Source organism: Nyctibius grandis, chromosome 1, assembly GCF_013368605.1.
Source record: "Nyctibius grandis isolate bNycGra1 chromosome 1, bNycGra1.pri, whole genome shotgun sequence".
Classification (NCBI taxonomy): domain Eukaryota; kingdom Metazoa; phylum Chordata; class Aves; order Nyctibiiformes; family Nyctibiidae; genus Nyctibius; species Nyctibius grandis.
This window is the reverse complement of record NC_090658.1, coordinates 39286932-39310176: the sequence shown is the minus strand read 5'-3', so window position 1 is coordinate 39310176 and position 23245 is coordinate 39286932. Positions and strand designations below refer to the sequence as shown.

The following is a 23245-nucleotide window of genomic DNA, read 5'->3' as shown; positions in this document are numbered from 1 at the left end:
TTGTGTAATGTAAAACATATCTTTCTGAAGCAGTCCCTTTTCCAGCTATTATCACGCTTAAAAGAAAAATAGTGTGTTAAAGCAGGACAGAAGTCAAGACTTCTGGAGTCTTTATAGCTCTGCCAAAGATGAACTGGGATAGCTCTGGTGAATTGGAATAAATACTCCATCTGCTACCTTACCCAGCAGTAAAACATACAAAACTTATTTCCGTCAGAGGGATGTTGCCATGCCCGGTGAATTTTTACCTAATTAGTTTTGCAAGTTGCTTTGAGGTGCTTAAAAGAAAAGTAAAAAGAGCAAGAAACTTCAGACACTTATTTCATTGCAACAGTAAAGAGATGCATATAAAGCCATACACCTTCACCATTTATTTCCTCCACTACATGAAAACACGTTATCACATTAGTACTTTTCATCTATTGTTCCAGAATAAAAAAAGAACAATGCCTTTGTAAAGCTAAAAAAGGATTTCCGTTTCAAAGATACATTTACCAGCTGTTCAAATGTTCAATGTTTAATAAAATACATTATCTGAAAATCACTACAAAATATTCATCATACTGTTATAATGAAGAGATGAGAAACTTACCCCAATGGCAAAAGTCAGAAGAAACCACAAAGAGGTTACTAGGATCAGCTAGGTATTTACTGAAGAGTTTTCCAAATTCCTGCTCTTTTGACTCACTCAGTGCTCCGACCAACACAGGAATAATAGTAAACTCATCCTTATGGCTTATAAGCAAAAGAAAACAGGTTGTAATTCAAGTAACACCTGAAGTTGTTTCAGGGCTTGCTAACTGAAACTGCAGAATGTTTTAAAAGGGCACTATTGAATTGAAGATACAGTTAATTTGGTAAGGTCATACTAGGAAGTTGGTTTAGAACCTGAAACTACTTCAATTTCAGAAAACGAATTGTGCCCCCTCCAACCAGTATTTATCTTTGCTGCAAAGTGAAAACACTAGGCAAACAAAAAGAAAAGACACAATGAAACCAGCAATAGAGCAAGAATGAAATTCTCCCTGTATAGATACTGCACAAATGTTGGGTAATTTTTCAGCTTATATCAAAATGCTCAAGATAGTACCCAGATGTATACTGATACTCCAGGAAAAATTACAAATACTATGGAAAAAAAGCTAAAAAAAAAAAAGAGGAGGGGGGGAAAACCCACCACAAACTGACAAAAATTATCACCTTTCAAGAAAAATTACTCAAAGTACTCATCTGAAATAGCAGGTGTAACCAGAACTCTGATTTCAAAGTTAGTATTAAGGCTCCAAACAAACTTAAAATCCCACAGAAAACACCTATTAGTATTTGAACTTCTTTCAGGAATGCCTTGCAAAAATGAAAAAAAAAAAAATCAGCTATTGAGAAAGATTCATGAAAGCATATCTAATATTAAATCTATTAAATCAATATAAACATACGAACTTGTTTATAAGGGGTGTTCCCATTTCACCATTCAGGTGTTCGCTCCGCTTGCAGTTTCTATTACAGCAACTAATCCCAGTCTCTGACCTTCTCCTCCAAAAATTTTTACTGGGTGATGGGGGAGTGTGGGTATTATACACCATATAGGGTATTATGTACTATAAAGGATATTATTACTTCCTACTGCACTTCACATGTAGCTCAGACATTTAATGCGCATAATGTTCATTCTCATAGAAGAAGTAATTAGCCCTAGTACCTTTCCATGGCTTTAGCAGTATAAGGCAAATGCATTTCAATACTGTGTTCATCTTCATCTGTCTGTAGGGACATACGCTCAAACATTCCAGTCTTCCACAATTCTCCATAAACTGAAACGAATTAAAGATTAATTTTTACTATTTTTTTTAAAAACACTGTAAAGGAAGCTACAGTGCATCTTTATCAGAACAAGCCCACTATAACAAATTACTTGTCTCTAAGGGCTATCATCATAAACCACTTGTTTTTTTAAATAAATTCATGATTAAAACTACATTCAAGTCATTAAGATACAAACATAATTGATTCAGTTTACAAAATAAGTGTGTTAAATCAGTGACCCTGTTAATATATTGAGAAACACTTTCAGTTATGATACAAAATTTATGTAACACAAGTAAAACACATTTGAAAATACGCATGCATTTACCTAGTCACTGAACTCCTATTTTCACAAACTACACCATCATATGTTTTAAAAAAAAATAAAAATTGCTGATCAGTTGAGCCACTGCTGAACGTGTTACTATTTAATACAATTTATTATTAACTGAATCATGAAATCTAGAGACAGCGAAATCTGATTAAGTGAACCACATTTATAAGTTATCTTTTCTACTCTCAAGTGCACGTGATGGTATGCAGAGTCATCTCTACATTTTAAAAACTCTCCACTGGATGAAGAATTTGGGGGCTGTGCCTCCTTCTCCACTCCGTAAAGGAGTTCTACAGAAACTGAAACATTTGTCACCTAAGGAAATTTCAGCAGGCACTATGTAGAAAGCCTGAACTAGCTTGCTTAATCACAGTCATGATGAAATAGCAATACATCTGCGCTAATTAGCCCTTCTGAAAAAGATACTGTATTATTTAGGTATACCTCAAAACACAAGTCAAAATATCAAATTTATTTTCATTGCACCTTTAAGCTTAGTCTGAAAGACTGGTATTTCACAGACTATCAGTTTTTTTAAGTTCTGTAGGTATTCTGCCAGTCAAAAAAACAAAAGGTCACATGCAATAATGCATCCAAATAAAAGCAGCTTTTTGTTCCTCTATTAGAAATAAACTCAAACCAACTAACGCACTACCTTTTTTTTCAGACAGAATACTTCACAGAATGGAGCAGGCATGTAGTGGACTATTATTCAAATGTAACACTTTTAATTTTGAGATCCCTTTTAAAGATGACTTGTCAAGAGGCACACACTCATAATGGAAAAGATAAGCAAAGACTGAGAATTCTTTACTTGCAGGAGCAAGAGAGACATTAAGGTTATAATATAGCAATGCCTGCAACCACCACGATCTTTCAGAAGTTAGCTTTCATTGCAGTGAAAACAGACTTACTAGTATGCCACTTAAAAGTAATGAAGTGCCCAGCAGAGAGTCCTCAGCACTGCAGTACCACAGTTAATACTCAAGCCTCAGCAACCTTCAAGACGTAAGCTTTATCACGCACTTACTCTTTTGGTCAATTCGAAGATCATACAGAGGTGTTCTATAAATGTCCACACTGGAAAGTGCACATCGGGAAAGGGGCACGTGATGGGAAGGCCCAAGAATGAAAATTTTTCGGCTACAACAATTAACACAAAAGCCCACAATTTAGACAATTACAATTGTACAGAGACTTGGTTTAGAGTAACAAGTTTAATAAAAACGTACAAAGGTAACAAGTTTAATAAAAACGTACAAAGTGATACTTTCCAGTGGTTACCAATAGAGTTTTACTCTGCTGTGTGTAAGACCACAGATCAAATCCAAGGCCTAGCCTTGCTCAGTATCTCAGAAATGATCATGAGATCACTTCAGTAATGCTTCCCGTAGCCTTAAGCCTCTTAAGCAGGTTATATATCAGAAGGCACTCATCAGCTAGAAATCTGTCTGACTGGACTCATGTGGAGGCTGAATGATGTGTCATAGCCCCCGAGAACAGATTTTTGGATTCTCTCTCTGGACCAACACAACCTTCAGTTACGTACCACCTTCAACAACTACAGGTATGCGCCCTCAAGTGAGGATTATGGACTTATCATCTATTCAGAGCTTTTCATTTATTTACTTGATTAGCCTTACTTCAGATTTCACCAGATTCAAATTTAAGTCATCCTCAAATGCTGTTTTTATCCAGCTGTTGCATCAACAACAGGGACTTGGACCTGCACATTCGTAGCGTTAGCTGATACTGCAAGCTTTCACACGTCATCATGATGCTATTTCATCAAAGCCTCAGTTCCTGGCTTGATCAGATGCTAAGGGCCTCCTGCCACCAGACTTGAAGAAAAGAAGAAGAAAAAAACCTACAGGAAATTCAGCTTTTCAGATTCAGGATCATATCATCTTGCTTCTTGCACTGAACTAAAGGGGTGGGAGACATGTAAAGATTTTTTCTTTTTTCCCTTTACATGTGGAGTGCTACAGCAAGCTATACTAAAACTTTTTACAGAGCTCATAAAAACAAAATATCCAAATGTGCAATACATCAGCTGAAAGATGAATGACTGGCCAATTCTAAACAACCCATGTGGTAAAATGGCAAATGCTCCAGAAAGTTCAATCAACTCCATGTCACTGAACCTGGGGAATGCAACTTGTTCTAGAAATTTTAGAAAAACTAGTTATCTTCACTTTTTTTACAATAGTTTAGAAAGAATCACAACCATTGTCTTTGGAGAGCATTACAACATGTTATCTCATAAGCAACTGATAGACATAGCCAGTTTTTATATTAACATTGCAAAATACATACTGAGTAAATATTGGAGATGTTTTAATTTTTTGTCATTAAAAAAAACATTGCAGTTAGCAGAACACATAAGAATTATATTCCTTTAACCTAGAATAACCGGATTCATATTTTCAGAGGCAGGCACAGTCTACAGTAGTGTGTTGGCTTTTTTTTTTTTCATTTTTCTCTTTTTTTTTTTTAAACTGTTGTGCTGTTAGAAACACAAGTCCATTTAAAATTATTACAGCAAGTAACTTTCACTGACTTCAGATATTATATACACACACTGGTCACAAGTCCATTTAAAATTATTACAGCAAGTAACTTTCACTGACTTCAGATATTATATACACACACTGGTCACAAGTCCATTTAAAATTATTACAGCAAGTAACTTTCACTGACTTCAGATATTATATACACACACTGGTCACTTTCTCCACAGCAGAAGAGAATCCTGGTAGCATTCAGCCCATAATCCTGCACTGAAAAACCAATGCAGAATCATGATCAAATATTTTAACATACTTAAAAACCAAACAAAATCTCCCAACAAAAACAAAACAAAAATAAACAGACACCCTGGCACCAGTGAAAAAAAAAAACAGCTTTGGCTTTTATAAAAGCAGTGGAACATCAAGCAATAAAGTAAATTAATGTTGTTACCTGCAAAAAGAACACCTGTAACCCCTCCCTTCTAAGAAGTTAGTTACCAATAACTCTTAATAATTTTTGAAAATACTGCTTTACATTTTCATTTTCAACACTACATTAATTTTTTCTTTTGTAATATCCAAACAATTTGAACATTCATCATGTTAAAACAGAAGGGATGCATAAAAGACTAAAAAGAGTACAAAATTACAGTACTTTGAGGTGTAACAATGTAAAAAGAACATTCAACTTCTCAGAAAATTACAATAGCATTGTCTCACACTTTGTAAAGAAAAACTTTTATACTTACGTAATGTTAGGATCTACTTGTTTGTAAGCATGGGCTGCACAAGATCCACAATAGGTATATCCGGCATGGCTGCAAATCAAGGTGTACAAAATGTTAACATGTTAAATACCATTTAACATCTTAAATATGTTGATATTGCTATTAAATGTTAATATCTTATTTGTCCCCAATGAACTAGAAATAGTAAGAGTGACCCAAAAATCAACTCCTGAAACAGCTGGAGAACACCATTCCACTACTGAATGTACAAGGGATGTATTTGTTAAGGAACTGTCAGTGACCATTTACTTGAAAGTTAGTAAGTAAGCCTCCAGATTAAAGCACCTTTCGTTACTTGTAAAAGATACTACTTGGCAGACTACACAACTGCATATTATCAGAAGCTCATGATGATGCTAAGAGTGCAGCCAGGGAACAAGGGAATAGCAAGCTGCTGGAGAAAGCTCTTCTAACCACACTCCAGTAACTGAATATGATGACAGTAGAGGGATCTGGCAAAGAAAGACTACACGTTACAGCAGATAAACAGAGAATAAAAATATTCTGTCATTGAAGAACACCTCAACAACAGAATGAATAGGCACAAGGAAAGAAGTGGAACGCAGCATGGTAGCTTTTACAGCAGAGAACACGACATATGCTTTATAATTTCCTATCACTCTGGCCTGGAGCCTTTCTTGACCCATGTTCCTGTGCGTGCTCCAAAAACATTCACAATTATTCTGACTACTTGTTTCAAATCTTAAGACCCATTCCCTTTGAGACTGTTAAAAGCAGTAGAAGATTCAGTTTACAGTGCTAAAAACATTAATTCCAGAGAACATTCATTCCGCAGGGTCCCAGGCCCAGTGGTGGAGAACAGCTCACAGTCACTCAGCAGCATGTCCACAGCAGAAGGCCATGCCCACATTGCACAGTGCTTGGGCCACATCGCCTCTGGAGCTCCTCTGGAGCGTCTGTGACCCTAGGTCAACAGTTATCATTTATTCTGGGCTACATGGGCCAGCAATGTGCACTTGGAGCCCAGAAGGCAAACCGTATCCTGGGCTGCATCAAAAGCAGCGTGGCCAGCAGGCTGAGGGAGGTGATTCTGCCCCTCTACTCTGCTCTCGTGAGACCCCATCTGGAGTACTGTGTCCAGCTCTGGGGGCACAACATAAGGACATGGAGCTGTTGGAGCGAGTCCAGAGGAGGGCCACAAAGATGATCAGAGGGCTGAAGCACCTCTCCTGTGAAGACAGGCTGAGAGAGTTGGGTCTCCTCAGCCTGGAGAAGAGAAGGCTCTGGGGAGACCTTATAGCAGCCTTCCAGTACCTGAAGGGGGCCTACAGGAAAGCTGAGAGGGACTTTTTACAAGGGCATATAGTGATAGGATGAGGAGTAGCAGTTTTAAACTGAAAGAGGGTAAATTCAGATTAGATATTAGGAAGAAATTCTTTACTGTGAGGGTGGTGAGACACTGGAACAGGTTGCCCAGAGAATCTGTAGATGCCCCCTCCCTGGCAGTGTTTAAGGCCAGGCTGGATGGGGCTTTGAGCAACCTGGTCTAGTGGAAAGGTGTCCCTGCCCATGGCAGGGGGTTGGAACTATATGATCTTTAAGGACCCTTCCAACCCAAACCATTCTATCATTCTATGGATTTTGAGTCAAGTATGTGCAACAACACAGCTACAGCTTTCCAGATGGTCTTTTCATACAGTGACACTGAGAATGATATGTGCTCCAAGTTCTGGGACATATACAATATTTGAAACTATGAGCTCCTCATTGACAGCACTGGAGGCTTTTACATTTATTTATGTGTATGTATACTTACATGCATGTATACGCATCCACAGAATGACACCTGGAGCAAGTTATCCTGAAAATTACCCTGGGGTTTTACTTCAGCGTCACTTACCTCACTCATTCTGAAGAGCTCAGAAAGGTACTAACATACATGCTAAGGGGATAAACAGGAGACTGAAACTTAGTGAACCAACAAGGTATATTATATGACAATGTCAACCGAGCCTTCTGAAAGTTCCCTCTGCTACAGGCTTGTTCAGTCTTTCACAAAAATACTATTAGCCATATCCCACTTTACAGGTGGAAAAACACAGGCACAGTTAATGAAACTGTTTGGTGAGATCATGTGAAGACCTCCAGCAGTTCTGGAAAAAGAAACCAGGCTACCTAATCCACAGGTGAAAGGCCTCTTTCCAGATATTCCTGCAAGAAACACTAAGGCAGATTTGGGACAGTTACTTCTGCACATTCAATACTATTATGGAATACTTCAAACGTTATGTCAATGCTATTTCAACACAGGAAAAACATCATTTTTAAGGTGCTTTTTCTAATGTTTCCTTCCAGCTCACAATAAATTGGAATGACCAACATACTTTTCTTATTACATGTCTCAACCATCTTCAGTAAACTGAATTCTACCTAAATAGTTTAGATGATCCCTATCTCTCCTGTGGACAAAAAAACCCAAACAGAACCAAACTAAAATAACAAAAGTAAACCATTTTGAATAGCTGAATAGTGTTTCATTACTTTTGTTTTAAGCTTTGCTGAGTTTTGATTTGGAGGCAATATTGGTGTTTTGCTTATTTGTTTTGTGGGGGTTTGGGGCAGATTTTTTTGGGGAAGGGGGTTGGTTTTTTAATATGTGTAGCTGTTCTACACTAGAAGTGTGCTGAAAGAGCTGTCATCTTTAGACTACCACTCCACTAATGCACCACTTATCTGTCTTACTGGATCACAAGTGAATGTTATATCTTAAGTCCATCAGCAAAAGGAAACTAATCATATACCAAAATGCGCACAGATTTCTTCCGTTCAATGCCATATCCAAAATACTTATTTAGAAATCACATGACATTCCTTTCAGCTATAAATGAGCTTTCACCAGTTTTCAAAATCACTCAAAATAAAGAAGCATTTAACTAATCAAGTATTATATATACTAAGAAGAGATTTCAAACTTACGGTGCAATAATGGCTCTAGCAGGTCTCTTTGTGGACTGTACTTGAGAAAGCCAGCCTTCTAGTTGTGCATTCAGCTGGGGTCCTATGAAGAGACAAGGAAATACTGAACCTAAAATACCTCAAGAATTAACAAATAAAGTCCGAAAGTCCAACAGATTTAAAATCATCTTAAACATCAAAGCCTATGTTTAAATCTCAAAAAAAAAAAAAAAAAAAAAAAAAAAAAAAAAAGGTAAACCCAACATGCCTGTAATATTGAAGGTTACAGTAGGAAAGTTTCAACCTTCTAGTCCAGGAAGTTCATTTATTGCACATCCAAACACACACTTATTGTTTCTTGCTCTGTTGACTGATGCACATAGAAAGGATGGCTGCTGATCTCAAAAGAGAGGCTAACAGATGATTGATTCCTCTGGTAACCATCTTTGCAGAATTTGGAAGTAAAAAGTTAAGATGACCTACACCAAGACAGCCTAATATGGGAAGATGATATAATACAAAGACCTTATATACTGACATAATAGCCAATGGCTATGGTATTTAGTCCTTTCTTATTATCAAGCAAGCATAAGAGCAGAACACAAAACACACTGTAACCTGGAAAAACTGTAAATACATAGAAAAAAGCTAAAAGTGAGAAGACACCATGCTTATATTTATGCCGTAACAACTTCTGATCAATCAACATACACTATAAGTACATTCACTTCTTGGTAACATTAATTTTGATAATTGGTCAATCCAATATTAACCTTTTTTTTTTTAAACTAAATCCTGTACCTCAACAAGTGGCAAATATTCTCAATTCAACTAGCTGACAGGCAATAAGAATGCCCTCTAGAAATACAAGATTAAAAAAATACATTTTGGTAATTTCCCATCACAAACAAAACTTTTTGATGTAAAGCTATTCCTGAAGAAGCAAATCTGGCAAATACAGTGCAACATTCTTTATATTAAAGAACACAAAACAAACTTTCAAGTAAAACTCATTCAGCTGCTATTGTTACAAACAACATATCATTAACAAAGAGAGAAACAGATGCACTTTTTTCAGTTGACACTATGCTTTTGACAGAACTGTATGTCAGCAGAGTATCTCTGTAAAGCACGGTGCAGGAAGACACTTTTCTTCTGCCTCGCATGTTGCAGATTTTTTTAATCTTCCCCATGCAAGTGTAAAACCATCAACTGCCAGGAAAAGTCAAAACCAAATTAAATACCTGAAACTATTTGACAGCTATGTTCCAAACAGCCCAGATTTCAAGTTGACAGCACTCCAAAGACCTGACAAGAACTACAGAGAACTGGAGCAAAGATGTCAACTTTTGCAGAATCCAATCAGTCCCTCACCAGTGATAGCCAAAAGGCTTTCTCTAGAAAACCCAGGGGGCGTCAAAGCCACAGGGGTTTTTATACAAAACTTAAATTAATGTGTTTCATGAAAAAAAGGATGACTTCTGTGGTTGTAAAGAACCCTACCTTGGTGAACCAGTGCAATGCCGTTTCCCTAAGCCTACAATCACCTTGAGCGCCTTAGTTGCTGTCTACAGTGCTGCTGAAATACAGTGACTTTGTGAAATGATGAAATTGTCAAAAAACCCCACACACCATTTTTTTTCTGCTGCTTCTGTTGCTTGAGGAAATTACAAACAGCAGAGACATGCAATAGAGATAAGGATAATGACATCTTAGAACATGGAGGTTATCGGGGAAGCTAAGTAATAATAAATAGAACTATATTTCCATCCTCTTTCTAAGCTACTAGAAGACTAACAAAACAGTACTCTATTACAGTCTTACTACTTTTATTTTTTATATACTTAAGAGCAAAGACACAAATCACTTAAAAATTGACTTTGTATTTCTCCTAAAGTACGTAGAAGGATAAAGTACTTTCTGAATGAAGCTCTTTAGGACAACATAATTTTTTTTTTTTTTCCAAACACCTACTACCCAGAGACTTAAACAAAACATGACTCTGCCCCACCTGACCCCTTCTCCTCAAAGAAGATCCACAGGCAGCACAACAGCAGACAGGCCAGAACCCCTCAAGCAAAGTGAGACAGCCTTGGGACTCTTCCCCAACAAGGCATGGTGCCTGGCCTTCCTCCGTCCCTTCTTTAGCAAGGATTTTTGATTAAGAAGGCAGTTAAGGTGATTTGCTGAACAGTTTAAAGACAAAGTTCAGAATCTCTGATAATTTCCTAAAATTCCATACGATTGTTCAAATCTGGCCAAAACTTCTGATCTTACAGTGTAGTAGCGGAGTAAGCAGCCCAGGTTTGCTTAATCTATTACAAACACACACTCTGACAAAGTAACAAACTTTTTTTTCCTAGAGGCAGTAACATAACAGATCTGTATCACCCAAGGGATGAAACTTCTGCCAATGTTTACTTAAGGACCAGGTATCACATCTGCTTTCAGACTTTTTTCTCTTTAATGCAACTACAAGGTGCCTCTTTAAATCACTATCTCTGACCTAATGTAAGTTTCCATATAACCGATACTGATTTGTACTATTTTAATAAAACACGTAATCAAATCTCTCGCTACAAAGGACTAATGAAAAGAGAGAATGGAGAGTACAACATATCCCCCTGACCTTTTAGCTAAAGAAAAAAAATCAAACAGCACCTGCATGAACTGACAGGAGTATAGCCTACCTGCAGCTTCCTATGCTGACAAATAATTTAAGATGGATATTCCAAAACTGTAATTTCTTGTTACCAAATTAGCATCAACTTTTTGTTGAAGTGTTCAGAAGGTTTTTTCTTCCAGTTTCTCAAATATGACAGTGCTTAGGGCTAAAGTCAAAATAGTGAATTGAATATACAAAATATAAATAAATCCACATTATCACAGTAGATACGCTCTGCCATATGGAATTGTATTATAGAAGATGAGTAGCTTCTTCGTGAAGAGCTCTATAAGTAAATTTTGTTTGTATGTAAATTAAGTTAAACTGGAAAAAAAAAAGTCTTTGCAAATAGTCACTGAGATTACTGCAGCAAATACCCATCTCCTAAGCTGACAAGCATGGGTTTTTTAAGGCTAACCCAGACAGAAGGACAGAAAACCTTATAGATGCAACTTCTGGATGCAACAATCAATACACTCTAGCATTAAAACTGTAAGATCAGACCTTTTATTGATTAAAGGAAGATTAGGCAGCAAAATACGAGCTTCACTGAAGCACATAACATTAAGATCTGCATTTCAATCATATGAAGTAAGGTATAAATATAGGTATGTAACTAAAGAATGCTGAAATTATCTATGGATATTTCACATCCTGTTTTGTTTTGGAAACCAGCAGAAGTTATGCCAAATTAAAAATAATTGCAAGCACAGACCAAGTCTCCACCAGACAAATTTATGGATACAGCTATAGGCAGCATTTATTCAAATATCTTGCCTAAAATGATACATTATTTTTACAATCAACATTATCCCCTCAAAAACACTACAGTAAGTAAGAAGGAATCCTTCCATGTTAAATGCATGCCAGTGTTACCCAATGAATAATAACACAAAGACATCTGGTAGTCACATGCTTATGTTCATCACCTCAATTTACAGCTGTCATGGTCCAGGCTTTGTGGGTTAAGCCAAACCAGCACATTCTTTCCACAGCCAAGCTCACCTCGTCGCATGAGGCTGAAATGCTTATATGCCAAGTGTGAACACAATATAATGGGAACTTGCTCCTCTCCCAGCAGCCACCGTTACTAGTGCAAAACCTGCCTTTTCAGATTGGCAGGGAAGACACAGTGCTTGCTCCAAATCTTCTCAGTTAATGTTTTGGTTTTGGTTTTTTTTTTTTGTTGTTGTTGTTTTGTTTTTTTTTTTTATTGGAAGAGCATAAGCCTCAACCAAAATTCAGAGCAGCACCAGGGAAAACTGCTCAGGTCTCCCTTGGTTGCACATGCACAGCACTTGCAGCAATGCAAGTAATGCCAGAGCACAATGACAGTAACGCTGCAGTCCCCATCTTTCACACTTCTTTCTATTTGACAGCTTTTACTTGTCTAAGCATGTCTCCTACCCTATAGGAGCCAAAATTTTTTTCTGACCCTTATCCCTTTTATCTTTTAACTACCTTTACCCATTGATGAAGAAGTCTGCACCTTGAAAATACTTCTAATAAGTATTACAGCACATGTACAAAGAAGTAAGTCTTTATTCTTGTAGGGTGTTGGAAAAAACAAGGTAAGTAACAGTGAAACATTTGGGACTGGCACACAATTAGCTTAATAACTGGAACTAAGGGCACCCCTCTCTCCGCAACTTTGAAGGGAAATCCAAAACATTTAATTCAATTGTCAGGCAAACTCCAATCTGAAACATGGCAGAGGACTAACCAGTTTCTCTTCTTAGTTAAAATCGCAGAAAGTATAAGGAATGTTTTAAAGAATACAAGCCCCACTTGAAAAAAAAAAAAACAACTCTGTTTCTCACTTCAAGAAAAGACAAATCTTTGAATAAAGAACAAGTTTTATCTACGCAAAGACTTGGATTTATCAGGAATAGAACGTGATTTCCAACAACTCATGTTGATGGGCACATTCTCTACTGCTAGCATCTATGCTCTTCCAACACTGAACACAGATGAAACAGTGAAATCAGCCTATAAGCAAGGCAGAAATTTACTTATGCAAACTACAGGACTGGGGAAAAAAAATTAAGATACAAATGAGGATTACACCGATGCTACATAAACCCCTATTACACAAATTGTAAAACGAACATAAAACAGCAGGAAATGCTTGAATGGGGGAAATTAAAACTGAAGCCACAACAGAAACGTTGAAATCTGCTTTGGTGGCAGTTCTCACTTGCATGTCCCAGGTCTCCAGTATTCCACTAGCTCTTTAATTTCCTTTACTGAAAGTTATTAGGAAATAAATCATCAAACTATAATGCCACTCATTAAGAATATCAACCAACATGCACCTACCTAGCTTTATAAAACACCTTAGCAGTCAGATTATTCAGAGATCCAAACAAATGACCTTCTGTTTTATAGCTCCGAGAAAGTTATTTTGGCTCTAATACAGGCTAAATGTAACCTGAATTTGTGAAAGCATTTACTAAGTGATACTTGTGGACCTATTTTAATACCAGAACTGCACCAAATGTAAAGCTTTTTCAATTCCAATTGTACTGTAAAAGTTGAATCTACATTCTTTACTTGCAGTATCTTGATTCTGACTGTATTTAAGTGATTCAGATAGAAATAATAGTCTGGAAATGGTATTTTAAATTATTCCAGTATACTTTTTGCAGTATAAAATGTTAAACAATACAGTCTGCATATTAATACCGTGTTCCATGATTAACTCGTAAAAGAGCCAGCAATGATACATCCACTTTCCCCATAAAATGTCTAAAAAAAGACAGAAGACCAAAGGGAGAGAAACATTACATATAGTATTTAACGTTGTAAAGCAAATACTTAATAAATTTGCAAGACACTATGATTAGTTGTTCACAGATGGCAAGGTAAGAGCTTAAGTTAATAGCTGTATTTGCAATGCTCCAGCTAATGTCACAACATTAAGATTTCATTATCAGTACATTAATTATCCTGCTACTGCAGAAAGCTCCTTTAACTACAACAGAGTTTAGGTCAAAACTTTCTCTCATTTCAGTGACCCTCACATGCTTTTTACATTCTTTCCTGGATCCATTTGTCCGTGACCATCTACAAACAACACAGTGATTCATTACTTGTACATCACATTCATGAATGAGCTGTGATGAGTTATTCCAATTTTGGGGAACGCGCCAGGGTTCTTGGCACACCAGGGTTATGCACTTTCATAAAAAGGCTCTTTTATGATATAGCGACCATCTTCCTCAACCCCTCGTCTGCATTCATAGTCTAACAACACACAAGATTGCACACATTATTCCCTTCTAGCCACTTCAGCTGCTGCAGACTCAGATCCAACACACTACAGAGAAGGGTTTCTGCCCTAAGCTAAGGTAGGATGCAGCCACTCTGAGGGTCAGTGAAACACATCCCAGCAGCAGTGTCTGCCCTCAGAAACCACATGCAGCAGGCCTGGTGAACAGATTACACATATTCAGCAACATCATGGCAGAGCAGAAAACCAATGTACACCCTTCCTCTGATGCTGATGAGAAGTTCCGGCTCGTGCCAAAAAGGACACAAATGCTGGGATTACATCACTATTCATTAAAATGGACATTTTCATGTCACTCACCAGGGCCCCCAAGCCCCAGAAGGTGCAAGTGAGACAAGGTGTACTATCTCAGAATCACACTGCTATTGCATGTTGAAACTGGCTATCTCAAAGAGCTACTAACAGAGAGTTAGTGGGTTTTGGCATCAGAAAAATCAGTATTTGAGGCAGTAGAAAAGCATTAACGTAGGTCTTATTGTGGATTACAAAGGAGTAGAAGAGATTGAAAACATATTAAAATAGTGGCCACCTTTGAGAGAAACATCATTTCTAAACAGATCATTCATGGCACACAACTGCCTTTTTGTCTTCTGATCTGCAGAAGTTCTCCGAAGTATTATCCTTTCCAGTTGACCTAGACACCATCATGCAGACCTCAGCCCAAAAGACAAGGTCTGAACAATGCTGGTCGCATAACAGCCAGTTATTTGGAAGTTCTGGTGTTTCTTGTCCAAAGAAGTTATAAGCTTAATTCTTACAAAGGCTAGCAACAAGATGTCAGTGCCTACCTCCTTTGGGGTTCTTTTACTTAACAAGCCAGGGCAGCAGAAAACCAACTCTGAACACAAGAGTACCATAAAGTTTAAATTCTCTTCAAACATTTATGTGGAGACAGACCATTTACTTGGGTAATCATAAAAAATAGCTTTGAAGACAGTAAGTGCAACGGCCTTTCAAGTCGACACAGCAATTAACTCTGCCAACTCACATTTGCATCAATAAGCACACGGAAATTAAGGTTCTCCTAGTTCAAATGACTTGGCATAGGCTACCAGAAAGCACACCTCTGACCACTATGGCTTGGTCAAGGAAAACAGAGAAATACGCCATACCTAATACAATTACAAACTTGTTTTGCAGGGCAAGTTTCAGATCATGTAGTATTGTTATTCACACACTCAATTTGATTTTACTCCTGTGATTTGGAATAGCCTACTAAAAACCTTTGTGTTTGGTCTGTATCAGCATGCCACTGACTGGGGAAAAGTTGAGACAAGAAGTCTTATCAAACGCTTTAATGAAGAGTGGTACAGTATTCAATTAGCACTTCCAGGAGCCAGGCAAGGCAGGCCAGCTGCCAGTGAATAAGCCATGTTAAGCGCCCTAATGTGTGTCATCTCACCTGTAATGGCATGCTACACTGGAGAAAAGATGCACATACGCTAATGTCTATTTTCATTTCAGGAACATATGGATTAATTTCCCACAAAACTGCCCAGTACTTACAGAATCTACTCACATGGAGGAGTAAATCAGGAGAGAGCATCCACACCCTGTCCTGCAAATAGTCCGTGCTCAGGATAGCGTGTCATTCCCATTATATTACAGCTGCTCCTTTTGTATCTAGCAATATATCTGTCCTGCATTCAAAGTCATGGAAAATTATGCCATTTTTGTTTCAAGTTGTCCCTAATCTTCATCTTCCTCCTGCTGGTCAAAATCAATTTCTCAAGAGGTCTGGATGCTAGGTGGTTGAATTAACACAGCAGGAGTGGGAGTTTCTTCCAAAAATAAATCAGTGTAATATTTTTCACCACACAACAGTGATACTTTTTTTTTTTTAGACAATCTACATAACAGCAGTGCAACAGGATGCTACTTTTATTTACATGGTATGCCTTTATCTCATTTTTTGCAAGTGTTTTTAGTGGTTACTATGCACCAAGCTGCTAAATCCAGAGAAGCAATGGCATGTCACATAACATTTTTAACTTTTTCAAAAGCAGACATATAAATCAAGGTCTGCAAGTGAAAAAATAGGTTATTTAGACCGGCGGCCTACTCTCAGCAATGGTCATAGCACTACTTCAGTTTGGAAGCTCAGCTGTAAAGCCTCCCATATTCAGTGCTGCTGCTAAGTAGGAGGAGGAACAACTGACCAAACAGACTTGATCGTTAGTTTGCTGCCAGACAAATGCTACACAGGTCCACATCTAAAGTCCATTAGGAAGCTACACGGACTGATGTGGCACGAACATGAACTTCCCCACACCAAGAATTCTAGAGGAGAAGATATGATGATAATTTTGGTCAAATTTTTCATACTGAACTCAACTGCAGAAACTTCTTAAGGAACTTGCTTTTTAAATTTTTCCTTACAACAGCACATTACGGACAGAGTACACATCAAAAGTTAAATGCTAACACCACAGTGAAGCCTGTCTTCCCCTCCCCACCTCCCTTCTCAGCTTCCTCAAGCAAGTAGAAAGCAGTAAGCTTTCTGCCTGGGACCTCACTTTTCCTCCAATAACAACAAAGTTGTTCACTTATAGTTAGATGTGACATTCTAACACGGGAACATGCCTGGATGTGCATAATCGCACAGCAAGTCTCACCTGCTCCAAAACGTTAATGAGCATCATACAATTAGGTGATGTATTTGCACTAGAATGTAGTGCATGTTTACGTTTTCCAAGGCAGAACTTAAGCAGTGCATAACCCACAGCTGGAGAAAATATGGGAGGGAGGGTCTACTTTGAGCTGAAGCAATTGCTGCCCCACAGAAATGAGCAGTCTCTAAAGACAAGAAGTGGTATTTCTTCTAAACCCTCTTACATACATTACATTGACCCTCCATGAAGAGTAGGTAGCTCCCTCTTCCTTGGTTGCGGCTTCACCTCCGGTATTGTTTCCACTCCTGGAGTGCAGAGGAGCCAGCTAATCCAGTTCAAGGATATCCTCTGGACACAAAAGCTGGTTTGCATTCTGGATCCATCCTTTGTCCTCTTCTCCCTTAGCTGGCTTCAGCCCTTCTTTCCCAGGGCTGACTTCTACAGCCAAATCTCACACATACATTTTTTTTAAGCATAGTAATGGGTACTCTGCTTTTGCAGTCAACCTCCCCCCCCCGATCCAGGATGCCATGCATCATCCTGGATGTTTTCTTGAAGTTTTACCTTCAACTACCAGGCATTTCAGGAGAAACTGACACTTAAAAACCTTATCCTCACACAGCCTCTTTAAAATGCTTTCAGACATAGTGATTTTGAATACATCCTTCAAAAATCACATTTCTCATTGCCCTTTCAGACAGCATCATCTTAACTGTGGAGCAGGATGAGGGTTTCCAGGGCATCCACTTGCCCTGCATAATCAAACTCAGCTCTCTAGACAGAAAGCAGTTTTCAGGAAATGGGAAGCTTAAATGCTAACCAGTTTATATATAACCAACAAATTGCTTCTGGGCCGAGATGGTAAGCATGAAGAGAGTAGGTAGGAGGACTTGACAACGTAATCCCCAGAGAATCACCGGAACACACTGAAGAACTATCACAATTCAAACTCTAATCCCTGCCTCAGTTCCATCCTTGAAGCTATGCAGGTTGAAACAATGCGGTAAAATCCGGACTTTCTTCAAATGGTACAGCTGAGGAAACGAGCCTATGTTCCAAGTTTGAATTAGCAGTTCACATGTGAGTTTGGCTTAAAATCCAGGAATACTTTAAGTTAAGGCTACAATGAACACATACCCTCTTGGTCCCCATTTGTTTCCTCTTGAGTTTTGATGGACTCTCCTAAATGGCACATAAAAATTAGTTTCCAAGCAGCAAATAATGGGTAGGCCCTGTCTTGCTGAACAGGGACGATTCCTGCTCTCATACACCCTATGTAAAACAGCACAGGATAGTTTTATAGGAAGAGAGATAAATAATGCTCTTTTCTTGTTTAAGGAAAACCTTACACAGAAAAACAAAACACACTTCCCAAAACTCCAGCCTATGCAACATCAACCACTCACCTCCCCACACACACACTCTAACAGTTACAATTTAATTTGTCAGAAGTACAGTCACCGTAACTCATTACAACATGATTCAGTGGGGTTTTTTTCATGCAGTGTAAGTGTCTGGGCAACAATCCCACACCTCCTCAATAAGCAACACCCAGAGGGCTGCCCAAAAGCAAGGGGAGCAACATGCTTCTGGATGTCCTATTACAGACAAGTAGTACTGGCCAAACTAGTCACACAGACTTACCAGGGTGTAGTCTCACAAAATTACACACTGAATTTGTATAGAAAAGAAAACAGCCAAACACAGCATCTATGCCTCTGAAATTATGAAAAAAAATAAAATTCTTATTTGCAAGTATCCAGCAATAACTTGGTATGAAGTCCAATATCAAACAAACTACAAAATGTATGTATAAGGTCATCTAGCCATTCCCTATTGCAAATCAGTTTTCTGCCTTATTCATAAATGAAAATAAACTAGCACAAGCAAGTTGGGAAGTGTTACCACAAAGCTTCAACGTTTTGATGTCTTTGCATCTGTTTAAATCTATACCTTTGAGATGATTTTGTTTGCTCTGTAAACAGAGTAATACCTACCTTTCTAGACCATTGGAAAAAACTGTAATTGCAAGCTATGGACAAGGGATGAAGATTTGAGACCAGTTTTGTAATGGACATAACAGTTATGTTTGGAATATTCAACTCGGAAGGAAAACAATCATTCTCTATTGTTGTCTCGAAATTGCTTATCCACCATTTGAAGCCCACCTACTTATCTCACAATCTGCCTCTTCCTGTGTTACCCTCCTCCCTGTATTTTTCTTCCCTTCCAATTTTTGCCTCATACCTTGTACGTCAATTTGTGGTGGAGACGGGAAACTGCACCTATTATAGCCAAGAGAAGTGTATGACCTTTCACATCTAGTCCAAGAGAAGTGTATGACTTTTCACATCTAGTTCCTCTTAAGTGTCCGTTTAGGATCCTGAATGCATCTATTTTTTTTTTTAAATTATCCCTCCCCTCCCTCTGAACTATCCTTTAGAACAGCCTCTGGCTCATCTAAGCTTGTCCACCTGCAGTTTTGTACTGACCTTCACTACTGAGGCCAGTAAAAGACCATCCCTCACAAATCTCCTTATTAACAGCTCAGAAAACACAAATGTGCATCCTAGCCACAGCAGCAGAGTTCTCCCCCAAAACCCAACAAAACTTATTTTCAAACATATGTGCTGTCAAGCCATTATTACAGGTTTCTGTCTTTTTTGAGAGGCGAGGGGAGCAGTAATCCTCCCTCCAATGCACCATGTCTTTCTTCTACCCTTTTTCTGCAAATAGTACATTTTTACTTGGACAGAGCCCATTCCGTACTACTGCTTTGTAACTTTTCACTGCTATTAAAGAAGGCACTCTGGAAGAAAAGACAGAAGCTCACCCTGGACTACAAGAAGTGAAATAAACCTCTATTTCCCCCTCCTATCCCATCACCTGCTTTCTAACCCTGCAAAACACCCCAGACATTCTCTATTCTCTCAGGGAAAACAACCACCACATGAGCACTCTACCGAAATCCGTTCGCCTGCTCTTACATCCATTAAGCGCAATGCTCGGTACGAAGCACAACACACGGGCTGGCCCTACGCCGCTGCCCTGACACACGAAGTCGCAACCGTGCGCGTCTCCCAGGCAGGGGCAGACACACAAGAACACCCGGGGGGACCGATCGAGCCGTGGCCACGCTCAAACACCGGCTTCCCGGCGAGGGCAGGCGCGGGGCCGGGCGAGACGCGCCGCTGCCCCGGTGCGGGCTCCCGGGCCGGGCCGGGCTGGAGGGGCAGCGACGGCGGGCAGATGTGCTCAGCTCCCCGAGACACGCTACGGCCACCGGAGGCACAGCGGCACCCCTGCCCCGGCTCCACCAGCCTCCCGGGCCGCTCTCCGCCGGCAGCCGGGCCCAGCAGCCGCCCAGGCCCCCATCCGCTCACCGGGCCCGGGAGGGCCGCGGCCCTCAGCCCCCCCTTCACCCGCCATGTGCCGGCCGCGCCGGCGGGGGCGGGGCCGGTGGCCCCTCCCCGCGCCCGGTACCGGCCCCGGCGGCGGAAAGTGCTGATTCAGCCCCGGCCCCCGCCCCCCGCGGCGCTGCGGGCCGCGGCGCCGGTACCTGAGGCAGTGTACCAGCTGCCGGCGTGGCTGGCCTCCCGGCAGAGCACCCGGTTGGACATCTTGGTGCCGGAGCCGCCTATGGTGTTCGGGGGAGGCGGTGGGGGACGGGCCCGGCCGCGGCGGCGGCGCTGCTCCCCCTCCTCCCCCGGCACGGCCCGGGCCCCGCGGGCGGAGGCGGCGCTGCCGGCGGCGCCTCCGGGCGGGCGGGCGGGAGGGGAGCGGGAGGGGGGCGCGCGGAGGCGGCGGGCGGGGCGGCGCGGGCCGGGGGCGCGGTGCCGGGCTCGGCCGCAGGCGGTCGCCCCGCGGGGGGGGGCGCGGAGGGGGGACGCGGGGACAAAGCCCGAGGCCGCCGCCGCCGCCAACTCCGCGCCGGCAGGTGGGGGGGCGCGAAAAGAAGGAGGCCGCGGCAGCGACTGGGTTTGGCCCGGCTCGGCTCCCGTGGACTAGGGGCCGCACAGACGCCGCTCCCCCATTGGGCACGAAAGCAAAAGCCTCGCCGCCATTGGCCGCTCTCCCTCACCGTTCCCGCCCACCTCTTTGACCAGCCCGGAATGAAGAGAGGGGCCGCCTCGTGGGGGAGGGGGAGAGGAGGCGGGGTTCGGAAGAAGAGTCCCCCTCGGATTGGCCGCTCGCGTTGCCGTGGCGATCGCTTGTGGCCTCGCTGATTGGCGCTGCCGTGTCTCCGTGGTGGAAGGGTAGATTACGAGCGCAGGTCAGATGAGGGGAGGCCGGTCTGGGGGGGCCGAGGGGGAGCTCCGCCCCGCGCCCCCCCACCCCGGCTCGCGGAGGGCGGCGGCCGTTACCCTCACGCGGCCCCGCCGTTGGGGGCGCGCGGCCGCCAGGCCCCCTCTGCGCCCCCGGCACCTCCGCCTCGGCGGCTCAGGGTGCGGCCAAGGGGCGCGAATCGCGGCCGGCTGCTGGAGCCCCGCGGCTGGCGCGGCGCGGCGGGCCCCTGCCTCACAGGCCGGGGCAGGGGGCGAGGGTGGGCGGTGGTCTCAGGAGCGGGGCGGCGCTTTCCGGTGCTTGGGGTTGCCCCCTTGCCGTGAGGAGAACACAGTGCAGCCGCCGGTGCCGCCGCTGCTTCACCCTTGGCCTGTACCGGCTGTGGGGACAGGTCGGGTTCTGAGGGCTCGGGGGACAGAGCATCGTTTCCCAAAGGCAGCGCGTTCGGGCTGAGAGAAGAGGGAGTTTGCGGGGCGGAAGCTCCTCGTTCCTGAGCTGGCAGAGTTCCTGTCTTACGCCTGCCTGCCCGTACCGATACGCCTTTGGTACCGCGGCATGCAGCGGGGACTGTGGGAGCACGTTTGTGTAGAACTCTCCAATTCTTCTCGGCTTAATCTTTCCACAGCTCTTTAATTTTTTTTTTTAATTAGCTTGGTGAATGGACTGCTGCCGTGGAGACATCAAGCATAGCTCAAAATAGCTAATAAGGCCGAACTGCAAAGGGGAGTATGGCCAGTACAAAAGGGGGGAAGGGAAAAAAACATTTTAGCCACTGACGTATGAGATGCAACCCAGGAGAGAGGGAAGCCACGACAGGAGAGACGAGGGGCTGCAGGTATTAAGGCAAACGGATGCTTTGTGAGATGGAAAATGTACGGGCCAGGTCAGGAAACACATTCTCCTTCTCCCCCTTATGTCATTTTATTCTTCAAACATCCTCCAGCCAGTTATAAATGCATGCAAAATACAGAGCTTTTGGTTGGTTTGGGTTTTTTTTTAACAGTAAAAGGAAACGGGGTGACAAAGGCATTGTTTGCAGTATGTCTTGAAGATCATAAAGGCTCGTGCTGCAAAGGTACGGCTGATGTCATTTTTATCAGTGAAGATCCTCCTCTGCACCCATGACACTGGCTTCCCAATGCAGCTGAGGAGCAATAAGGACTGGAGCCTCCAATTAATAATATTTGTAATAGGATGCCCTAAGGAAATGGGGCCTGACTATCCCAGCAAATGTCTAACGTTCTATGTAGCCTTCACTTCTCTTACCTGTCCTTAGAGTATTCCGTTGTTATTTTACAAATGGTGTGTTGAAAGAGGTTAATGTGGATTATAACTGCTGCCTAGACTGCAAGAACTATCCTGCCTGACCACTTTAATATAAAACTATTGTTGGCAGTTGTGATACCCATTTGTAACTCTCAAATCTTTTACATTAAAACTTCAGTACTGGGAATAGTTCCTGAACTGACTACTAATCCCTCAATAACTTTAACTAAATGCAGCAGAGAATAAATTTTACTCCATGGGGAAAAATAAATGTTGTGATTATATACATACAAAACAGTCATGCCAGGATATAGTTCAAGTTTTCAATGCACCACTGCCCTACAATCCACCAAGAACTGTTAGAGGAGGCTGCTAGGGGGAACATCTTAGGGGAACTGGAGGTTAAAATAAATTTTAATTATCTGGTATTCCTTTCTACTATTTAGAGGAAGAGCTTTCATCTCCTCTTAAGCACATCCCTCCAATGAAAATAAAATACAAGAACTTCCAACTGGTAATCTAGATGGTTTAATGAGTAAAAACATTTTACAAGTATTTTCTTCTGGGTTTACTACCTTTCTTTATGTAGTGTTTTTTTCTTCTTCATCTTGCCTTTTAAATTTTCTTAAATATATTTCGTTGTTGTTGCTGCAGTCCTGTTGTTGTTAGGACTCTTGGGCTGGATCCCTTTTCTCCTTGTGCTTCCTTTTTAAGTTTCCTTCTCTCTTGCTTTTCTCATTAACCTTTCTTTCCTTGTGTATAGTTTTTTCTCACC

General features: G+C 41.3%; 1 protein-coding gene across 2 annotated transcripts in view; it reads right to left on the bottom strand.

Annotated features, from left to right (window-relative positions):
* Positions 1 to 20642, bottom strand: part of MEMO1 (mediator of cell motility 1) — a 28864-nt gene extending 8222 nt beyond the window's left edge. Inside the window, exons 1-6 of one of the 2 annotated variants that reach the window (XM_068396942.1) lie at positions 20480 to 20642; positions 8373 to 8454; positions 5397 to 5465; positions 3168 to 3280; positions 1700 to 1811; positions 593 to 735 (exon numbers count right to left, since the gene is read on the bottom strand). In XM_068396942.1, the coding sequence (XP_068253043.1) occupies positions 593 to 735; positions 1700 to 1811; positions 3168 to 3280; positions 5397 to 5465; positions 8373 to 8454; positions 20480 to 20540 (580 nt within the window). In that variant the 5' untranslated portion in view covers positions 20541 to 20642. Of the gene's footprint in view, positions 1 to 592; positions 736 to 1699; positions 1812 to 3167; positions 3281 to 5396; positions 5466 to 8372; positions 8455 to 20303; positions 20368 to 20479 lie in introns of those variants that run through there. The other variant, XM_068396950.1, reaches the window with a different exon arrangement.
* Between the last annotated feature and the right edge of the window lie 2603 nt (positions 20643 to 23245).